Source organism: Aedes aegypti, chromosome 2, assembly GCF_002204515.2.
Source record: "Aedes aegypti strain LVP_AGWG chromosome 2, AaegL5.0 Primary Assembly, whole genome shotgun sequence".
Taxonomy (NCBI): Eukaryota; Metazoa; Arthropoda; class Insecta; order Diptera; family Culicidae; genus Aedes; species Aedes aegypti.
Window position 1 is genome coordinate 86,977,398 of NC_035108.1, and position 16,917 is coordinate 86,994,314.

Genomic DNA, 16,917 nt, shown 5'->3' on the forward strand with positions numbered 1-16,917 from the left:
GATTTTTGGCATTATTTTTTGATCCCCCCGCTGAAAAGGATTTTCCGCGTAGCGAATTGCGCTGGACGACTTTTTATTTCGAGCTCGGGCGTACACCATGTTTCGTGCATGGGAAACGGATTTTCCACCACTTCAATTTGGAGCGGTGCACAGTGGCGCATAAGAGGACAAAACTCTTGTTCTCAAAATCACTTGTTATCTTTTTTGAAGACTTTCGTACAGTTGAGCAACGTTTTCCAAAATCTTGAGATTCAGTTTTGTTTTCGATTTTGGTCAGAATCTTTAAAATCTAGAACAAATCACCAAAATTAGTTGAATTTGTATTTCTGGTTAAGGTTCATGTTCAAAATATTATGTTACTATAAAATTTTATGTAATTATAATCATTTTATCTGACTAGACAAAAAACCTTATTATGGATTCTAGTTAAAATTGAATTTTCAATTTGACGTTTATTCCCAAGGGAATGGCATCGTGTATTGAAGAATGTTAATAAATTATCATTTTCAATCGATTCGGGGCTCTGCCCAACCTTTGCATAAAACCGTGCCACTGTGCAGCGAGCGGATGGAGCGAATTTCGTTACCGAGCGCTGCAATCGAAAATTGGTCGAAACTCAGGAAACGGATTCCCATCATCCGTCATCGTTGGGCAGAGTTTTCCGGATTGGATATTTTTTTTTGGTTGTTGCGTGAATCTGTGGATGGTGGATTGGTTTTATTTGATTTCGGTTTTTTTTCTGTTGTTTCTCTGTGCCTTGCAGATCAGGATGGTTCTTTGAAGCGGGAGGATTCACCGGTGGAACCGCACGAAAATGGAGTCGATGTGGATAACGACGACGAACTGCCCATTATGGGAGATCTGGATGGGATGGATGGTGACCCGAACGACATGAATCGGCCGAGGAAAATTCGACGGTGAGTTTCCAACATGGTATGACTAAATTATATAGGCTAGAGATACGCGTTTGTATTGATTACGTTTCAAAGTAGATTTCAGATTAGACAGAGAGACCCAGAATGTCAATGGATGTATAAAAACTTAAATGTTTTTCCTTTTTCAAGCAGATCTCGGACCACGTTTACCACCTTCCAGTTGCATCAGTTGGAGCGAGCCTTCGAAAAGACGCAATATCCGGATGTGTTTACCCGAGAGGAGCTTGCCATGCGGTTGGATCTGAGTGAAGCGAGAGTTCAGGTAGGTCTAAAACTCAAATGTTGTGTTGTGACATTGCTTAAATTTGAAACACTGTAAAAAAATCGGCGAAAGATTTTGTTGGAATTCTTATAATATATTAGTTGAAAATACTTTACGATATTTTCAGAAGTTGTTCCGGATATTCCTGATATGTCCTTAGATTTTCAGAAATGTGTTCGGCAATACTTTTATCGAATTTCCTTCAGACATTTTTCAGAGAACTAAAATTTCCCTTCGGAATGTTCTTGTTTAAGTATATTTTAGACTTTAATCAGTCAGTTATCTGATGATTCCTTGAGGGGGTTCCTTCTGGGACAATATAAGAGATGTCTTCGAAAATTTATTCGCTGATTCTTCAAGAAATGTCTCAAGCACTCTTACAAAGATCTTTCCAGAAACAGCTTGACTCTTGAGAATGTCATGAAGGATTTTATTGATACCAAATCTTTGAGTTGGTTAGTGGAATATCAATATCGAAAATCAAATAAGGTACTGTACTATTCAATTTAAACAAGAATTTTCATTCTTTTACAGGTATGCATTTAAAGATTTCAACTTTAGGGTCGTCTAAAGTGTCGTGTACTAGACTCAACTTAATAAATTCATATATTTGAGTATCCAATGTTGTTTTTCCATACATAATTCTCAATATGGGAGCTCTGGTTAATATTCTGAACAACAAACTAACCACACGGTGCCCCGACAGACCGTTATTATGTAAAAAAAATGTCCATCAAATCTGAGTATAGGACTCGATTCCTGAGGTCATCATGCACCTCTGGACCAATTTTTAAAAAAATCCCTAGGCGGAATCTCGAGAAATCCTGATTTGAAGTTTTTGACTTAAAATTTCAATATAATTTATATAAAAATTATATAATAACGCCGAGAAAACCTAAAAAAATCGTCCAAAAAGAAGTTTGGCCGTCTTAACTAGTATATAATTGTTATGGATGTTATATTTATAAATAGTTTTAACTAACTTAACTAACCAGCGTGGTTTGAGTATGTTTTTATATGGCTTAAACCAGTAAGCTTAGTTCAATGGAATGAAATCTAAAAAACTAAATTTCAATTTACTGGCGATGGTTCGTTCGAAAAAAGTAAAGCTTTCAATGATTAATATTATTTATTTACAGCTTGTTTTTCGACTTTCACACTAAGTGACCAGCCCACTGAAGTCTGCCGTATTTATTTTTCTTAATATTATTTGCTTCTTTGTACGTCTTGAACTACTCTTGATGTATACGTAAAGTTTTCCACCGAGTATTGTTCTTGAACTTTACGTTAAAATTAACGTATTCTGTTTTCTCATCCACAACATGATTTTGACTACTCGGGAAACATCATTGTCACATGTCGGAAGTATTCTAAGATTTACAAAGTCTTCAACACTTTCAATGCCTAGTTCTATCCGAGTTTCAACATCACTTGGACTCTCAATCTCTTGCCCTGCTATCATGTATTTTTTTATTATTATAATTGAAGACTGATTTTTTCGAAACACTTTTCAGTTCACTTTCTACGATAAAGCATCGCGATATCGTAAGATAGAAACATTCTAGTGGTGTTTATTATTGCGAAATTATTTACGAAAGAGAGAATGGATGATGTTAGATATAAGCTTTTATTAGGCAACAGTGTAGAACTGTAATTTGCCATTGCAAGTAACGGGTTCTCAAGCTAATTACGTAATCCGTAAAAGTTGATAATCGTAGCCAGAACAAGTGTGCACTAGAGACATAATAGGGTCCTAAAGCCATGTCCCAATTTTAGTGCCAAACGCTTAAGTTTAGGCCAAGAACACATATTTACTCATTTTTTAATGTTTTCCGGTAGTTTTAAGTCCAAAAAACATTTTTTATGTTTATTTTAGATTTTGTCACACCCCTTGGCTTAAACACAAATTTTTGGGTGTATTTTGTTTTCCGTGTCCCTTCCGAAATGTCAGATAGGAACAACCCCAGTGTTAAAACTAAAAACCCTGTGGTGTTTTGGTCAACTAAGCGAACGTCAAACATGATCTCAAGTGTCAAGGTTCATTTTTGGACCAAATTTTTAAATAAAAGTTTAAATATGATATAGCCGTTATTTGAGCGGGAAAAATTGCTAAAGTAGTTGCAGTAACATTCTCTTTCGTGTTATTGAATAAAAACAAGATTTCATTAAACATTTTAGGACCCTATTGTCACACGTCCAAGGCTCTTCGACAATTTCAAATACATCCCCTCCCCGCACTACCTCAGCCACAACACAACTGAACCTTCTTCTTTCTCTTCATGCAACCATGTACATTTGGGTAGGTTAAATGGCATCACAAGCTTATCTTAGTTGTGTGTCTTCAAGATAATGAAAGCCCGCTCAACTACGCTGCGATCGATTCCAATAAAGTCATCGCCTACAAAGCCTGCAAAAGTATATACATCAGAATGTAATGGTGACTAGACATTTCGAAATGCATTTTTTACAATTCATGTAATATCACAAACGAAGTTAACACCTCGTATGCAATCTATACACTTGATTGTATATATCAGCTTAATCAGCTTTCCCAGTTAATGTTAAAGTATTTCCTGCCACAGATAGATTTGCGTCACTGAGTCGAACGCGATCTTGAAATCAATAAACAGATGACAATGAATTGTATAAAAACAAATTACATGGTAACAAGCTAAGTAAGACAAGAACTAGGACTCCCAGTGATGTTGAAACTTTAGTAGTACTTATTGAGGTTTTTTTTATGAAGTTATTGAAAACTATGTTAATCTTGGAACACTTTTGACATGTGGGAATGATGCTCTACGTGTAGTCATAACCCTGTTGTGGCTAAGTATACAGAATTGTAACGTAAAGTACTGAGGCAATACTCGGTGGAAAACTAGACGTATACATCAAGAGTAGTACCATATGTATGAAGAAGCTAATATTTTCAAATAAAATAAATACGGCAGACTTCAGTGGGCTGGTCACTTAGTGTGAAAGTAAAAAAATGGGCTGTGAATTAATAATATTAACCATTAAAAGTTTTAGTTTTATCGAACATAACAACAACATTATATTGAAATATAGTTTTTCAAATTTCATTCAATTGAATTAAACTTACTGGTTTAAGCCATATAAAAACATACTCAAACCACTCTGGTAGTTAAGTTAGTTAAGCATATTTATAAATATAACCTCTATTATAATTATATATTAGTTAAGAACAGTTTAGCCGTCTTTTTGAGCGATATTTTTTAGGTTTTTCCGGTGCTATTGTGTAATTTGTATATAAATTATATTGAAATTTTAAGTCAAAAACTTCAAATCAGGACTTCTTGAGATTCCGCCTAGGGATTTTTTTAAAAATTGGTCCAGAGGTGCATAATGACCTCAGGAATCGAGCCCTGTACTCAGATTTGATGGACAATTTTTTTACATAATAACGGTCTGTCGGGGCACCGTGAACCACCTACAATAGGCTTCTTAACCAGTGGTCTGCGGACCTCTAGGAGTCCATGAGGACTTCTCAATTAGTAAAATTGAGTGTTAAAGTGAGTGATAATTCCCAAAAAAATCTTCATCAAACTCCAGGAAGTATCGTCAACACATTGTTGGTGGGAGTTGTTATTGGAATCTGGATCGGACTCTTGTACAAATGAATGACAGCTATTACTGGCTAGAGTCTTGGTGGACTCAGTGAGCTCCATAGGATTATAGTAGATTTTTTGCATCAACTGTAGTGGTTCACAGACGTGACTTATGGGTGTATCTATCAAAGATGTCTGTTGAATAACTATGAGATGCTTGGAAAGCTACAGAATAAACAGATGGTGAGTATGCAAGTTATACTCCCGGAATTTATCGAGGATCATTCGCAAGCTAAACATCTGGTCCGTTGTCGAACGGCCCTCACGAAAACCAGCTTGGTATTCGCCGACGAAGGACTGTTAAACAGGATGCGCGACAGAATTTTGTACGCCGAATTCAGTAGGGTAATGCCTCTGTAATTGGCACACTCCAGTCTGTGCCCTTTGCCCTTTCTTGTAGATTGGGCGTATGAGGCTATTCAACCAGCCGGTGGGCAATTCTTCGTCCTCCGATACGTTCAGAAGTACTCGGTGGATCGACAGATAAAGCTGCTCACTCCCGTGCTTGAGAAGCTCGACCAGGATCTTGTCGTTCCCAGCAGCCTTACAGTTCTCCTGCTCGCTGATAGCCTTTTTAACCTATGGTCGGTGGGTCCACAGCTTGATCGTCATGATCAATGTTCATCCTGTTTTCCGCTACATTTTAATTTTCACCGTTCAACAATTGGGTCCTAAAATGTGTAATGAATTCTTGTTTTATTTAATAATACGAAAGAGCATGTTCTTGCAACTACTTTAGCATTTTTTCTAACTCAAATAACGGCTATAACATTTTTAAACTTCAATTTTAAAAATGATTCCAAATATGAACCTTGACACTTGTGATCATGTTTGACATTCACAGTTTCGACAAAAATGCCACAGGGCATATAGTTTTAACACTGGGGTTGTTCCTATCTGACATTTCAGCAGGGACACGGAAAACAAAATATACCCGAAATTTGAGTTTAAACCAAAGGGTGGGACAAAATCTCAAAAATCATAAAAAAATGTTTTTTGGACTTAAACAAATGAAAATCATTTAAAAATTGAGTAAACATGTGTTTTTGCCATAAACTTAAGCGTTTGATACTGAAATTGGGACAGGGCTTTATGACCCAATTGCTGAAAGTGCTACTTCCACCTGGCAGTCACCGCCGTTTTATCGGTCAGCAAATTCCCTTCTCGATCATTGCACATGGCGGGCACTGGTACGGTATTGTGCCACACACCATTGATCGTTGCATAGAATCTCCGCATATCATTCCAGTTCATGCTTTCTTGAGCTTCAGCTACCACCTTCTTCGCGCTGCCTTTTCTTTCTGCGGTGAATTCGGAACAGAGTCGTTCATTCATAAAAACTGCATCACTCCCACACTACATGGTGGATGACATCGTTTGATCGATGAGTTACCTCACATAAATCGCTATTTTATTAGTTCATATGTACATTTCATTTCGTCCGGTATACTTATACAACGTAAGTCGGATCAATCCGTAGCAGCTGTCAACAAATTTTTGTTATCATAAATTAAGTCGCATAAGAGTACAGACTAACTCGCAAGAAAATCTACACACTCGCATTGCATGGTTATACGTACATTCTGAAATTATGGGTTTTCTTCGGCTCTCGCTGCCCTGTACCGTTCTCTGTTATGTCGAGTACCGGCCATAAGCATACGGCTTCTGGCGACACTTATGTCTGTCACTCTCTGGTACTTTTCATCGAACCAGTCGTTTCGTCGTTGACCAGTTATTTGTAGTTCGTCTTTCAAATTTCAGCCATTTCAGACTACCGGAAACTGTGATACAGAGCCCCAATTGGGCATTTTTTATGGTCAACCTGTATTTGATTTCTAGCTGGATGGAATTATAGGAAAATTGCGGGCAGTAAATCTGAAGAAATGTGCATTAGAATAAATGGAGAAATCAGTAGAATATTTACCCTGTGTATTATAGAAATCTTTGAAGGAGTCTACTACAGTCCCTGATATAATCTGAATGAAATGCTGAAAAATCCCTTGATGCACACGGCTAAAAAACCATTCAGCATTGTGCTTATCGGCCCGATGGGTTTCGCCGAAAAACCATGTTTAGACATGTTTTGCCACAGTTTTGTATATACCGTAATCCGGGGTAACATTGATCAGCGGGGTAACATTGATCGGGATGACTCATCTTGTTAAACGTTCAAATAAAGATTTATTGATGAAACATTTTCGAACCATGAATGGTGCCTCTCTTTCGTATATTCATAAGCTAATGATAATTAAGGTTTCTGCCAAAATTGCGTTTAGTTCATGCGCAAATTTGTCACCTTTTTGAAACTATGATTTCTATCATTTTCACTGACACTACCAAAAATGCATGTCTCACATGAGTTCTGCAGACGATGTGATCAAGGAAAATGCGGTTCTTACTAAAAATGGCATCGCCGAAAACGATTCCGTTGTCAAATCTTCCATAAGTTTATTCAATTAGGCAACATTAACTAATTACTATTACGAATGTAGAATTTCCTGAGGAAATTGCCTACTTTTAGGCGTATTCCGCGGTTCAAGGTGTTTTTAATTTTGAAATAACTCAAAAAGTAAATGATTTGTAAGAGTTTGGTCTTCATATTCGGCTTCAGGGGCCCTGATTTTAGTAAGTAACGACATTTCCAATATTAGCGAACGTTGTTTACTTGGGTGATCAATGTTACCCCATATCAGCTGAATCAAAAAACCACTTAAAACATTTATTTAAACATGTTTAAATCTTTCGAAAAACAAAATAAAGTACATAGTTAGGAGCGCTGGGTGCCAGTACTTGTTTTAGAAATATGAAACTTGTAACATTTGTATTGTGAAATGAAAAATTTAAGAAAAACTAAAAAAAATGATCAATGTTACCCCGGATTACGGTATTCATTTCCTTTGATTGAATCGTACGCTTCCTTGAAGTCAATGAACCGATGCTGAGTCTGCAAGTTGTGATTACAGCTTCGTGAATAGGGTCCCACAAGTTTTTTAAATCTCCAAAAACGTTGATTCGATCTATGAGCATGTCTAGCTGCTGGCGATACTATGCATTTACGTCACCCGTTGACAAGCGATGGATATTGAAGCGAAATTTTCGACGAGGGCCTTAAAACTGTGATACAGAGCCCCAATTGGGCGCACAACCGCAGCCAGTTTCGGTGGGAAATTTGAACTTAAAGTTGCGCACATGAAATAAGTACTTGGTCGAATATTGATGTCCATTGCTTCTTGAACAAGGACCCAAACGAACCGAAACGTTGGACAACATAAAATAACAGTTTTTAACTATTTCAAGACCGAAAAGTTAATCAAATATCAACATGAATCACGGAGAGATTTGCTGGTGGAATTTTCGAAAGCATCCCTAGGGGTGTTCCTGAATGCATTTCAGGGGAAATTTTTGGAGTAGGTAAATTCGGAATCTCTTCGTTATTGAATTTGCGAATTAATTTCTGCGGAACCTGTGGAAGAATTAGGTGTAAATTTCTAGATCATAAAGGCTTTACGGCAAGATCCACGACAAACATTCTTCAACCAATTGTTGCAAAAATTCGTATTTTCATGAAGTTCTATGATTTTTTTTTTCCAAAATCACACGCAGCAATTTACGAAGAAATTGCAGCAGAAGTTTAAGTAATATGTTAGACTGAATAAAGTATGAACTTTTTTGTGAAGTTTCGCCTTGAAATAGACATGTCGTCTGCAGTTCGAACACTTGATTTTGAACCATCCAGCATTGTGCGTATCGGCCTCATTAGTTTCGCCGGAAAACCATGTTTAGACGTGTTTTGCCACAGTTATGAATATGTATAGTCATTTCCTTTGATTGAATCGTACGCTTCGTTGAAGTCAATGAACCGATGCTGAGTCTGCAAATTGTGGTTACAGCTTCGTGAATAGGGCCCCACAAGCTTTAAAAATCTCCAGGAACGTTGATTCGATTTATGGGCATGTCTAGCTGCTGGCGATGCATCTACGGCACCCATTGACAAGTGGTGGATATTGAAGCGTATTCTTCATATTAGGGCCTTGAAAGGTACTGACGTCTGAAAAATGTCGCCAATCAACGTGGTACATTTGAGAGCAGGCATCGTGTGAAGTTGTGGGTTGATATCCCTCTGGCAGCAATTATACACTGTTAAAACAAAATGAAGATTACACGTCATGTAAACTTCATATATGCAATGTAAACATTAAATCATGATGTAAATTTAAGTGTGAAATCATGTAAAATAATGTGATATGTCCCGTAACTTCACAGGAACCTGCTGGAATACATGACAAATAATTGAAATTTACATAACATATCATGTAAATATCCATGACATGCCACGCTACAATTGCACTAGCCACCATAAGTACTATAACACTATAATATTTATGATATAATATCTCTGAATCCTTACTTTTTACAAAAATGCAGTCTTCAGCGTGTATGTAATGTTTTGATATTCTAGCAGGCTCTAGCTCATGATCCCGTTGACCTAGAAAGTTCGTGTTTTTGGCAATGTTGTTCAGAAGCTGGAAAGCAATTCGAGGCAGTCCTGTTTGGTTAGTGATTTTGCCGCTCCGTGGTTCTAGTGTGCATGTAATTTGGTTATACTCCAGTAGACTCTAGCTCATGATTCTGGCCACTTAGAAAGTTCGTGTATTCAGCAAAATTATGCAGAAGTTTGAAAGCAATTTGAGTGAGCACTGTTTGGTTGTCAATTTTGCCGCTACGTGGCGCTAGTATGTATGCAAGTTTGTCATGGTCAAGCCTTAAAACTGGTTCTGGACTTAGGTTGGCGGCTTTACAATTTTACTCCCATTTGACAGCCGCCCTCCACCCTTAATTTGAGGCAGTCCTGTTTAGTTAGCCGCAACTTGACGCCAGTGTGCATGTAATGTTGTCATGTTTTAGAAGGCTCTAGCTCATGACCATGGCAACCTAGAATGGTCCTGTTTTTAGCAAAGCTGTTAAGAAGCTTTAATGGAATTAGAGAAAGCACGGTTTAGTTAGTTTTTTTTCCGCTACGTGGTGCTAGTGTGCATGTAATTTGGTCGTATTCCGGTAGACTCTAGGTCATGATTCTGACCACCTGGAAAGTTCGAGTCTTCAGTAAAGTTGTTCAAAAGCTTGAAAGTAATTTGAGGCAGCGCTGTTTGGTTAGAAGTTTTGCCGCTAGGTGGTGGTAGTGTGCATGTTAATATGACTCTAGTAAAGCCTGTCCATAATCCCGCCACCTAGAGATATATTTTCTGCTGTAAAATGCTCAGAAGCTTGAAAGCTTGAGGTATCTCTGTTTGGTCAACAATTTTGCCGCTACGTCGTGCTAGTGTGCATGTAAATTTGATCATATTCTAGCAGACTCTAGCTTATTACCATGGCCAACTAGAAAGTTCGTGTCTTCAGCAACGCTTGGAACTATTTGATTCAGCTCGGTTTGGCGCCTCATTCTGCATGTAATTTGGTCATATTCCAGCAAACTCTATCTCATGATCCACCTTGAATATTCGTGGCTCCAACAGAGTTGGAGTTGTTCAGAAATTAAGAAGCAATTTGAGGCTGCCCTGTTTGGTTATCAATTTTATTGCTACGTGGCGCTAGTGTGTGTGTCAATTTGGTCACACTCTAGCAGGCTTTAGTTCATCATCCTGGCCACCTAGAAAGTTCGAGTCTTCAGCAAAATTGTTCAATAACAATTAAAGGCAGCATTGTTTGGTAAGCAATTTTGATATTTGGTCACATTGAAAAAAAAAAGTATAAAAATTCATAATATTTAATATTGTATTATATTATGTTCCACCAAATTTTAAATATTGTCTAAGTTTGGAAGTTTTTATAACCTTCTTCTAAAAATTCGTACTTCAAAAATATTTCTAATCGAATATTTTGTTATTTCTCTCAAAATTATAGTTTTCAAAAACCTCCACATTGTTGAATAGGATATCATCAGGTTCTCATAGATAAAACTTAGTTATTTCTGACCTGCAGCTCAAATTGATGGTAAGTTATTAAGCAGGAAGCTGTGATGCAGGTCTCCAAACTTGGCAATCCTGTATGAAAACTAGCTATAGTTTACTTTATTCTTGCCAGAACTGTAATTTTCAAACCTATCGTGCAACTTTGGTTTGCTATACCGAGAGCATCTAAGATGAGGACACCATTCTTCTAGATCTAGGTGGTAAGGGTCACAATATAAAACAATTTGAAAAGCGATAGTATGATTCAAAAAGTTGGTCAAGATCATGAGCTAGAATCTACTGGAAATAACTAAATTTACACGCACATTAGTGCCACGCTTAGCCTAAAACTAGACAACTTAAATTTTCAATCAGTTGTAACTTAACGCCCACGAGGTTACCTAGATAGAAGTTCTTTATACGAAAGATATGTTCTTGAATTAGTGCCGCTTGGGCTGTACTATTTATATGCTAAAGCTCGATAGGAGCTATCCTAAACGTAGAATTAAGTCTAAGTTTTTGCAATCTTAACACGAAAAAAAAAATAACAGATTGATACCTATCAAAATTCACCTACGGATAGGAGGAGACAGTCATGTGATTATATTTGAGCGAGGCAAGAGTTGAGGTTGAGATAGGCATAAATTCAAAATATCGCGTCTTCTCTCAAATTTGTAGCTCTGTTAAAAAACTGGGAAAGAGTTTGACGTTTTTGAGAGTGTGAAACTGGAAACAAAATGGATTAAAACCAGAAATTTATCTATTATTCAATGTAGCTATAATTCTGTTAGCTTGAACAAAATCACAATCTATTATTGTCATGACTGGAAGATTCCATCTAGACAAACATTCTTACAAACATATTTGTTCAACTACCGGAGAGTTGCTTCTTCCATTGGGGACTTACACTGTGTCATCCAACCAATTGAGTTTATTTTCGCCACCAAATCAATACACATCTCCGGGTCGTGCGCGTCTTATTTACATAATTTCCGATACTCTACACAGCCAGACCACCTGAGTCGTAAGCGGTGGCGGCGCGGTGTCGGGAGGTCAGATTTCTTGTCGGTGATTATCAGATAGGCAACATCAAATAAAATCACATTCATAATACGATTAAAGCGATACGCCGGGGCGCAATATGTTGGCGCTTAAGTTTTCCCAAAACCAGTAATCATCGCACCCCGATTGATTCGCTCCCCCCCAGGGCAAATATGCACTTACCTGTGTGTGGTACATGCCATCGTCTTCGACCGTATGCATATGAGTTTGCATTCGAAATTAAAAATTATTCAAATAACTTGACCCGGTCTGACATAATTGTCCACTTTTCACGCACCACCTTGCCAACGACGTTCCAACAAAAGCCAGACGACCCAAGAACGCTGGAGACTTCCTTCTACTGTGGCTGGTTCGGTTCGGGTGTGGGTGAGTTAAACGAGACTACAGCCGGGGAGCTCGAACTGAACGACCGGTCCAAAAGCTAATTAACTTTTTGGGCGGGTTTCCCTTCGCCGCTGCCATACGCTCCGGCAATTGCAGTGGCGTACTCGAGGAATAGCTCAGGAGGGGGTTTCTTTCACCGACCCAATGGCTACGCCACTGACCAAACCAGCCATGGACCAGTTAATCGTTGCGTAATTGTGAGGCAAAAGGGACTGATTGCCTAAGCTGTTCCTACGGAAAAAGACGGCCTCCGTTGATGGGATCGATTAGGGGTTGTGTGTTTGCTTAGGATGATGGGGAATCAAACAGAGCAGTCGATAATAGGCCTTCGGTTGATCGGACCAACATTCTCGAATCTGGGGAATCTGCCAGGCTGCGTGATGTGTGTACTTAATACGATATTATTATATTAAAAGCAGATTATGGCATAGAATTGTTTGCGTATCGGGAGCTTTTCCTCTTTGATGATGATTTCCCCATTCGAATGAGGAATTTTCTGCAATATAATGTAATAGAGGGGTTGAAGTGAGGTTTGACTTCCAATTGAATAGGTTTTGTTCCTTTTTTCGATAGAAGAAGTCCGGTTTTTGCTGTATTGAGACCTTCGGTAGAACAGGTTCTCACGGGTGGTCGTTAATTGAATATATTTGTAAATTTGCGATAGATAGTTAAACTGGTTTGTCGCAGTTGTGCAAGCGACGGTTTGATTACTGCAAGAACATTCATTACTATTAGGCTAACGAGTCACCAAGTTACTCAGTAGCTTAGTTAGAAAAGTATTCATCTAGCATACAAGAGTCGTGAGTTTGAGTATGGTCAGGTTGCCAAAGTTGCCATTTTCGCTTTCATGTAACGTGCGGCAGGTACGAAGATACTTCATGTTTAGTAAGTTCAGGAAATTTCCATTGCGAAACGATCCTTGACTGACCAAAAATCAAATCCTTCAAATCCGCACCTTTATTTTTGCTTTATAGCCGCGGACACCAGGCCACGGAAAATTCCTGAATTGTGACCTTTGTTGCCAGTTATTTATTTCTTTAACTATACAAAAGAAATAATATCTGGTTCAAAAACGTGTGTCATGCAATTGATATTTTACTCAATTGTTACATTTCTATGAGATGACGTAGCCATGGGGTACATGTACCAATAGTGGAGGTACTAAGCACGATTAAACTTCATTTAACTGCCTAAATTCAAGAATCGCAATATATGTACATGTTGATGTTGTAATGGGATGTAACGACCATTGACTTAATGAGAAAAATGATTTCATCGCAGTAATCCACGGCATGTCAGTGAAAAATAATACCTCCTCTATTGGTACACTGTTCCTTTAGTTGCGGTATATTTTTAATTTGTGTTCCTATAGTTGCGGTATCCGTTGTATTCTTATGGGATCCTCCACTATAGGAACACTTTACCGCAACTCTTGGTACAAGTAAGAACAGTTTTAGCAATTTTAGTGATATTTCATCAGTTTTAAAGGAATTTGAACGCTCTTTTCAACTATTCCGTGTCTTTACAAGCCAATACATCGATTGGCAGTGTCGGTTCGGTAGCAAATGTTCTAAAATCAGTGAAAACGGCACTACTGCAACTATAGGAACATCCACAAATAAGGGAACACTTACTCTATATGATTTTTTTTAAATACTTTTTCATTTGATTTGTTTGATCTTCAAAAATTTAAATGGTCTTGGGTTACTTTACAATACACTTATGAAGTGACAACCTCCCCTTTGCTGCAACCAGAATAGAGTCAATTTTAATAAGTTTTTCGGTCGTTTTTACGAAATAGTTTGATAAAAAATACGAAAGGCCAAGCCGTTTTCCCTATTTCCTATTTCCTATCAGAACCTTGAAGAATCCAATTTCGAGTTTGAGTGAACTGATGAAGGCGAAAATATTTTGAATTGTGTACTACATAGGAGCTGAATCCTTATATTGAAACTTTTGATTCATTTTGACAGGGAGTTTTATGACAGCTGTCAAGCTGATATTTGGTCGTATTGAAGGGTTTCTTATTGCTGAATGTCAGACAACTCTGACATATAAATTCCCCCTTGTAAAAGTTAATTATGGAAGTGCTCAGGTAGCTATAGAGCTTAGTGACATTTGAACACACGAACACTACCCAGACAACCAGAATGTACGTATAACGAAATCACCTTTAACGTTATGCGATGTTTATATGTGCAAAGTTTCACGTATAAGATGTCGCGAAAAGGCCTTACACGTATAAAAGTGGAGGCGATATATGTGCATATTTTATATGATGAAATATAGCATGCAATGCGATTGTGTAGATTTCATTGCGAACTAATTTGAACTCTTATGCGACTTAATTTGTGATAACAAAGTTGAGTTGACAGCTGCTACGGATTGATCCGACTTACTTTGTATGAGTATACGGGACGAAACAAAATGCACTGATGAACTCAGAAAATAGCGTTTTATGCGAGGAAATTCGTCACTCAAACGATTTTTGTCGCCGTTTTGTGCGGCTGTGATGTTATTTGTACAATTAAATGAGTTTTTGCGTTAATTCTTATGCGACTTTTGGTTGTCTGGGTAGCATACGCTGGTCATATACAGTTTGTTTTTGTTTTCCTCAGAAGAAACTTGCACACACTTTCCAGGCTCATCAAAATGCATATGGAAATATTACCCAATTTGAAAAAGTATTATCCGGATTTTGGGGGTTTTTCGAGGCAGAGTGCATAATGTTTTAGCTTAGTAGCTTAGTTGGTAAAGCTCTCGTCTAGCATACAAGAGTCCTGGGTTCAAATCCCAGCCGAGCACGTGGATTTCTTTCTTAATTTCACCCATAGTTTGTCCATCTTTACCACGCGTAATGAGTTAATTAATTTAATAACCATACTGATTGGATTACCGAACAGCTCAATTTAAGTGTCAATCAAGGTATATATTTCCTTTTATGTTTTTCTGCATTGGCCCTTTCACCAAGTACAGCATAATGAGTGACGTTAATATTTGGCAATGTCAACAAATATAATATCTACCAAAACCAGTTTTTCCCCAATTTCAGATTGACGAAGAGAACATTTTAGTTGCCAACAAAAGATAGTGCATTGCCGACAATAGGAAAAGCGCCTCGTGATTTTGATTACGAAATTTCGATTATTTCGATAGTAATTAAATATTACTACATGGTGGTAGGTCATTTGGCATAAAGTCGTTTGGCATAAAGCCGTTTGGCATAATGGTCATTTAGCATAAAGTCGTTTGGCATAATGGTCGTTTGGCATAATGGTCATTTGGCATAATAGTCGTTTGGCATAATGAGTCTGAAACCAAGAATTTCTCAATTTTTCGTTTTTACGTTTCTATTGAATTTTTCTTATGACATCAGGCTTGTTGCTTGATACAAAATTACACTTTATTCAACAATCATTCACTCTTGAATAAATTTGCCGAAAGTATTTATTATTTATCCAGAAATTACCCTTCTTTCAAATATTAATTCTTCTTTTGAGTTTCGCTATTGGAACAAATTTTTGCACTGAAGATTTATATATATTTAGCACAAATTTACCCTTCTTTTAATTGTTCTTTTTTTTCTAAATATGATGTTAACCATAATTATAGGTATGAAAACTGTTGATTTAAAATTTCAATAATTTTTCCTTTTTTTATGCATAGGCTGTTCTTTGGAGATATATTTTTTAAGTATTTTTTTTTTGTTTCCAACTGACAAAAGGGCGGCAATCAATAACATTGATCTGCTCAAATTATCAGCGAAATGAGAAATCGATTACTGCAGTTACTTCGATGGGTTGTGCTACTTTTCCCCAAATGTCGTTTTCCCGAATGCCAGTTCCCCGAATATCTCGTTTCCCCCACTAGCCCACTTCCTGGAAAAGTTTTTAGCACTCATAATTGTCATAAGTTTATACATTTCGAGGTGGTTAACGAACTGACCATCTAATATGCACCCTTCTTTATTTAATTGGCGGTTCTTTCGATTTTTACCGTCCTCAGCTTTTTTGCCAACATGTGTATAACCAAGAATGACAAAATACTTCCTTCTTTTAACTGTTTATCGTTCTTTCTCGTCACCACTTTTCGGGGAAAAGTAGCACAATCACTTTGATGATTCTGAACGCACTTTTCATGTCTTTTCGTTTTATTATGCCGCAATAATTTTTTGCGTCCATTCTTCTATTGGTTGAATTATAAATTCTGCCTTCTTTAAAAAATAAGCTGTTCTTTATATTTATACTGTTTCAAATTTTATTATTTTGTAAAGCTAAATGTAAACCATTATTATATTTTGTTGTTTTATTTCAATCACAAAATACTCTTTTTTCTAAGATGTAGAGACCCGTCACGAGTTTAAGTTAGTAATGCTCTCTAATTTCACAACAAGTTTTTAAATTCATAGCTTGGAAAATCTCTGAACGAACACCATGCTTGTTTAGAACCTACCAATTTTTTTTGCTATGGGCTCGGTGGTGTTGATCTCGATAAAAGCTTAAAAAATGCCGATATTTATTTTAAGTCAATCATTATGCCAAACGGCCATTATGCCAAACGACCATTATGCCAAATGACTTTATGCCAAACGACTTTATGCCAAACGGGGTACAATCATATTACATTGTGAATATCGACCAATAAATAAGGAGTGAATAAGTGTACTTCAGGTATCCCCTGCTATTTTCTTGCGTCAT

General features: G+C 37.3%; 1 protein-coding gene across 2 annotated transcripts in view; it reads left to right on the top strand.

Annotated features, from left to right (window-relative positions):
- LOC5571827 (retinal homeobox protein Rax) overlaps positions 1–16,917 on the top strand; it is a 55,575-nt gene that overhangs the window by 17,094 nt on the left and 21,564 nt on the right. Inside the window, exons 2-3 of one of the 2 annotated variants that reach the window (XM_021841460.1) lie at positions 764–917; positions 1,065–1,197. In XM_021841460.1, the coding sequence (XP_021697152.1) occupies positions 764–917; positions 1,065–1,197 (287 nt within the window). The remainder of the gene's footprint in view (positions 1–763; positions 918–1,064; positions 1,198–16,917) is intronic. The other variant, XM_021841461.1, reaches the window with a different exon arrangement.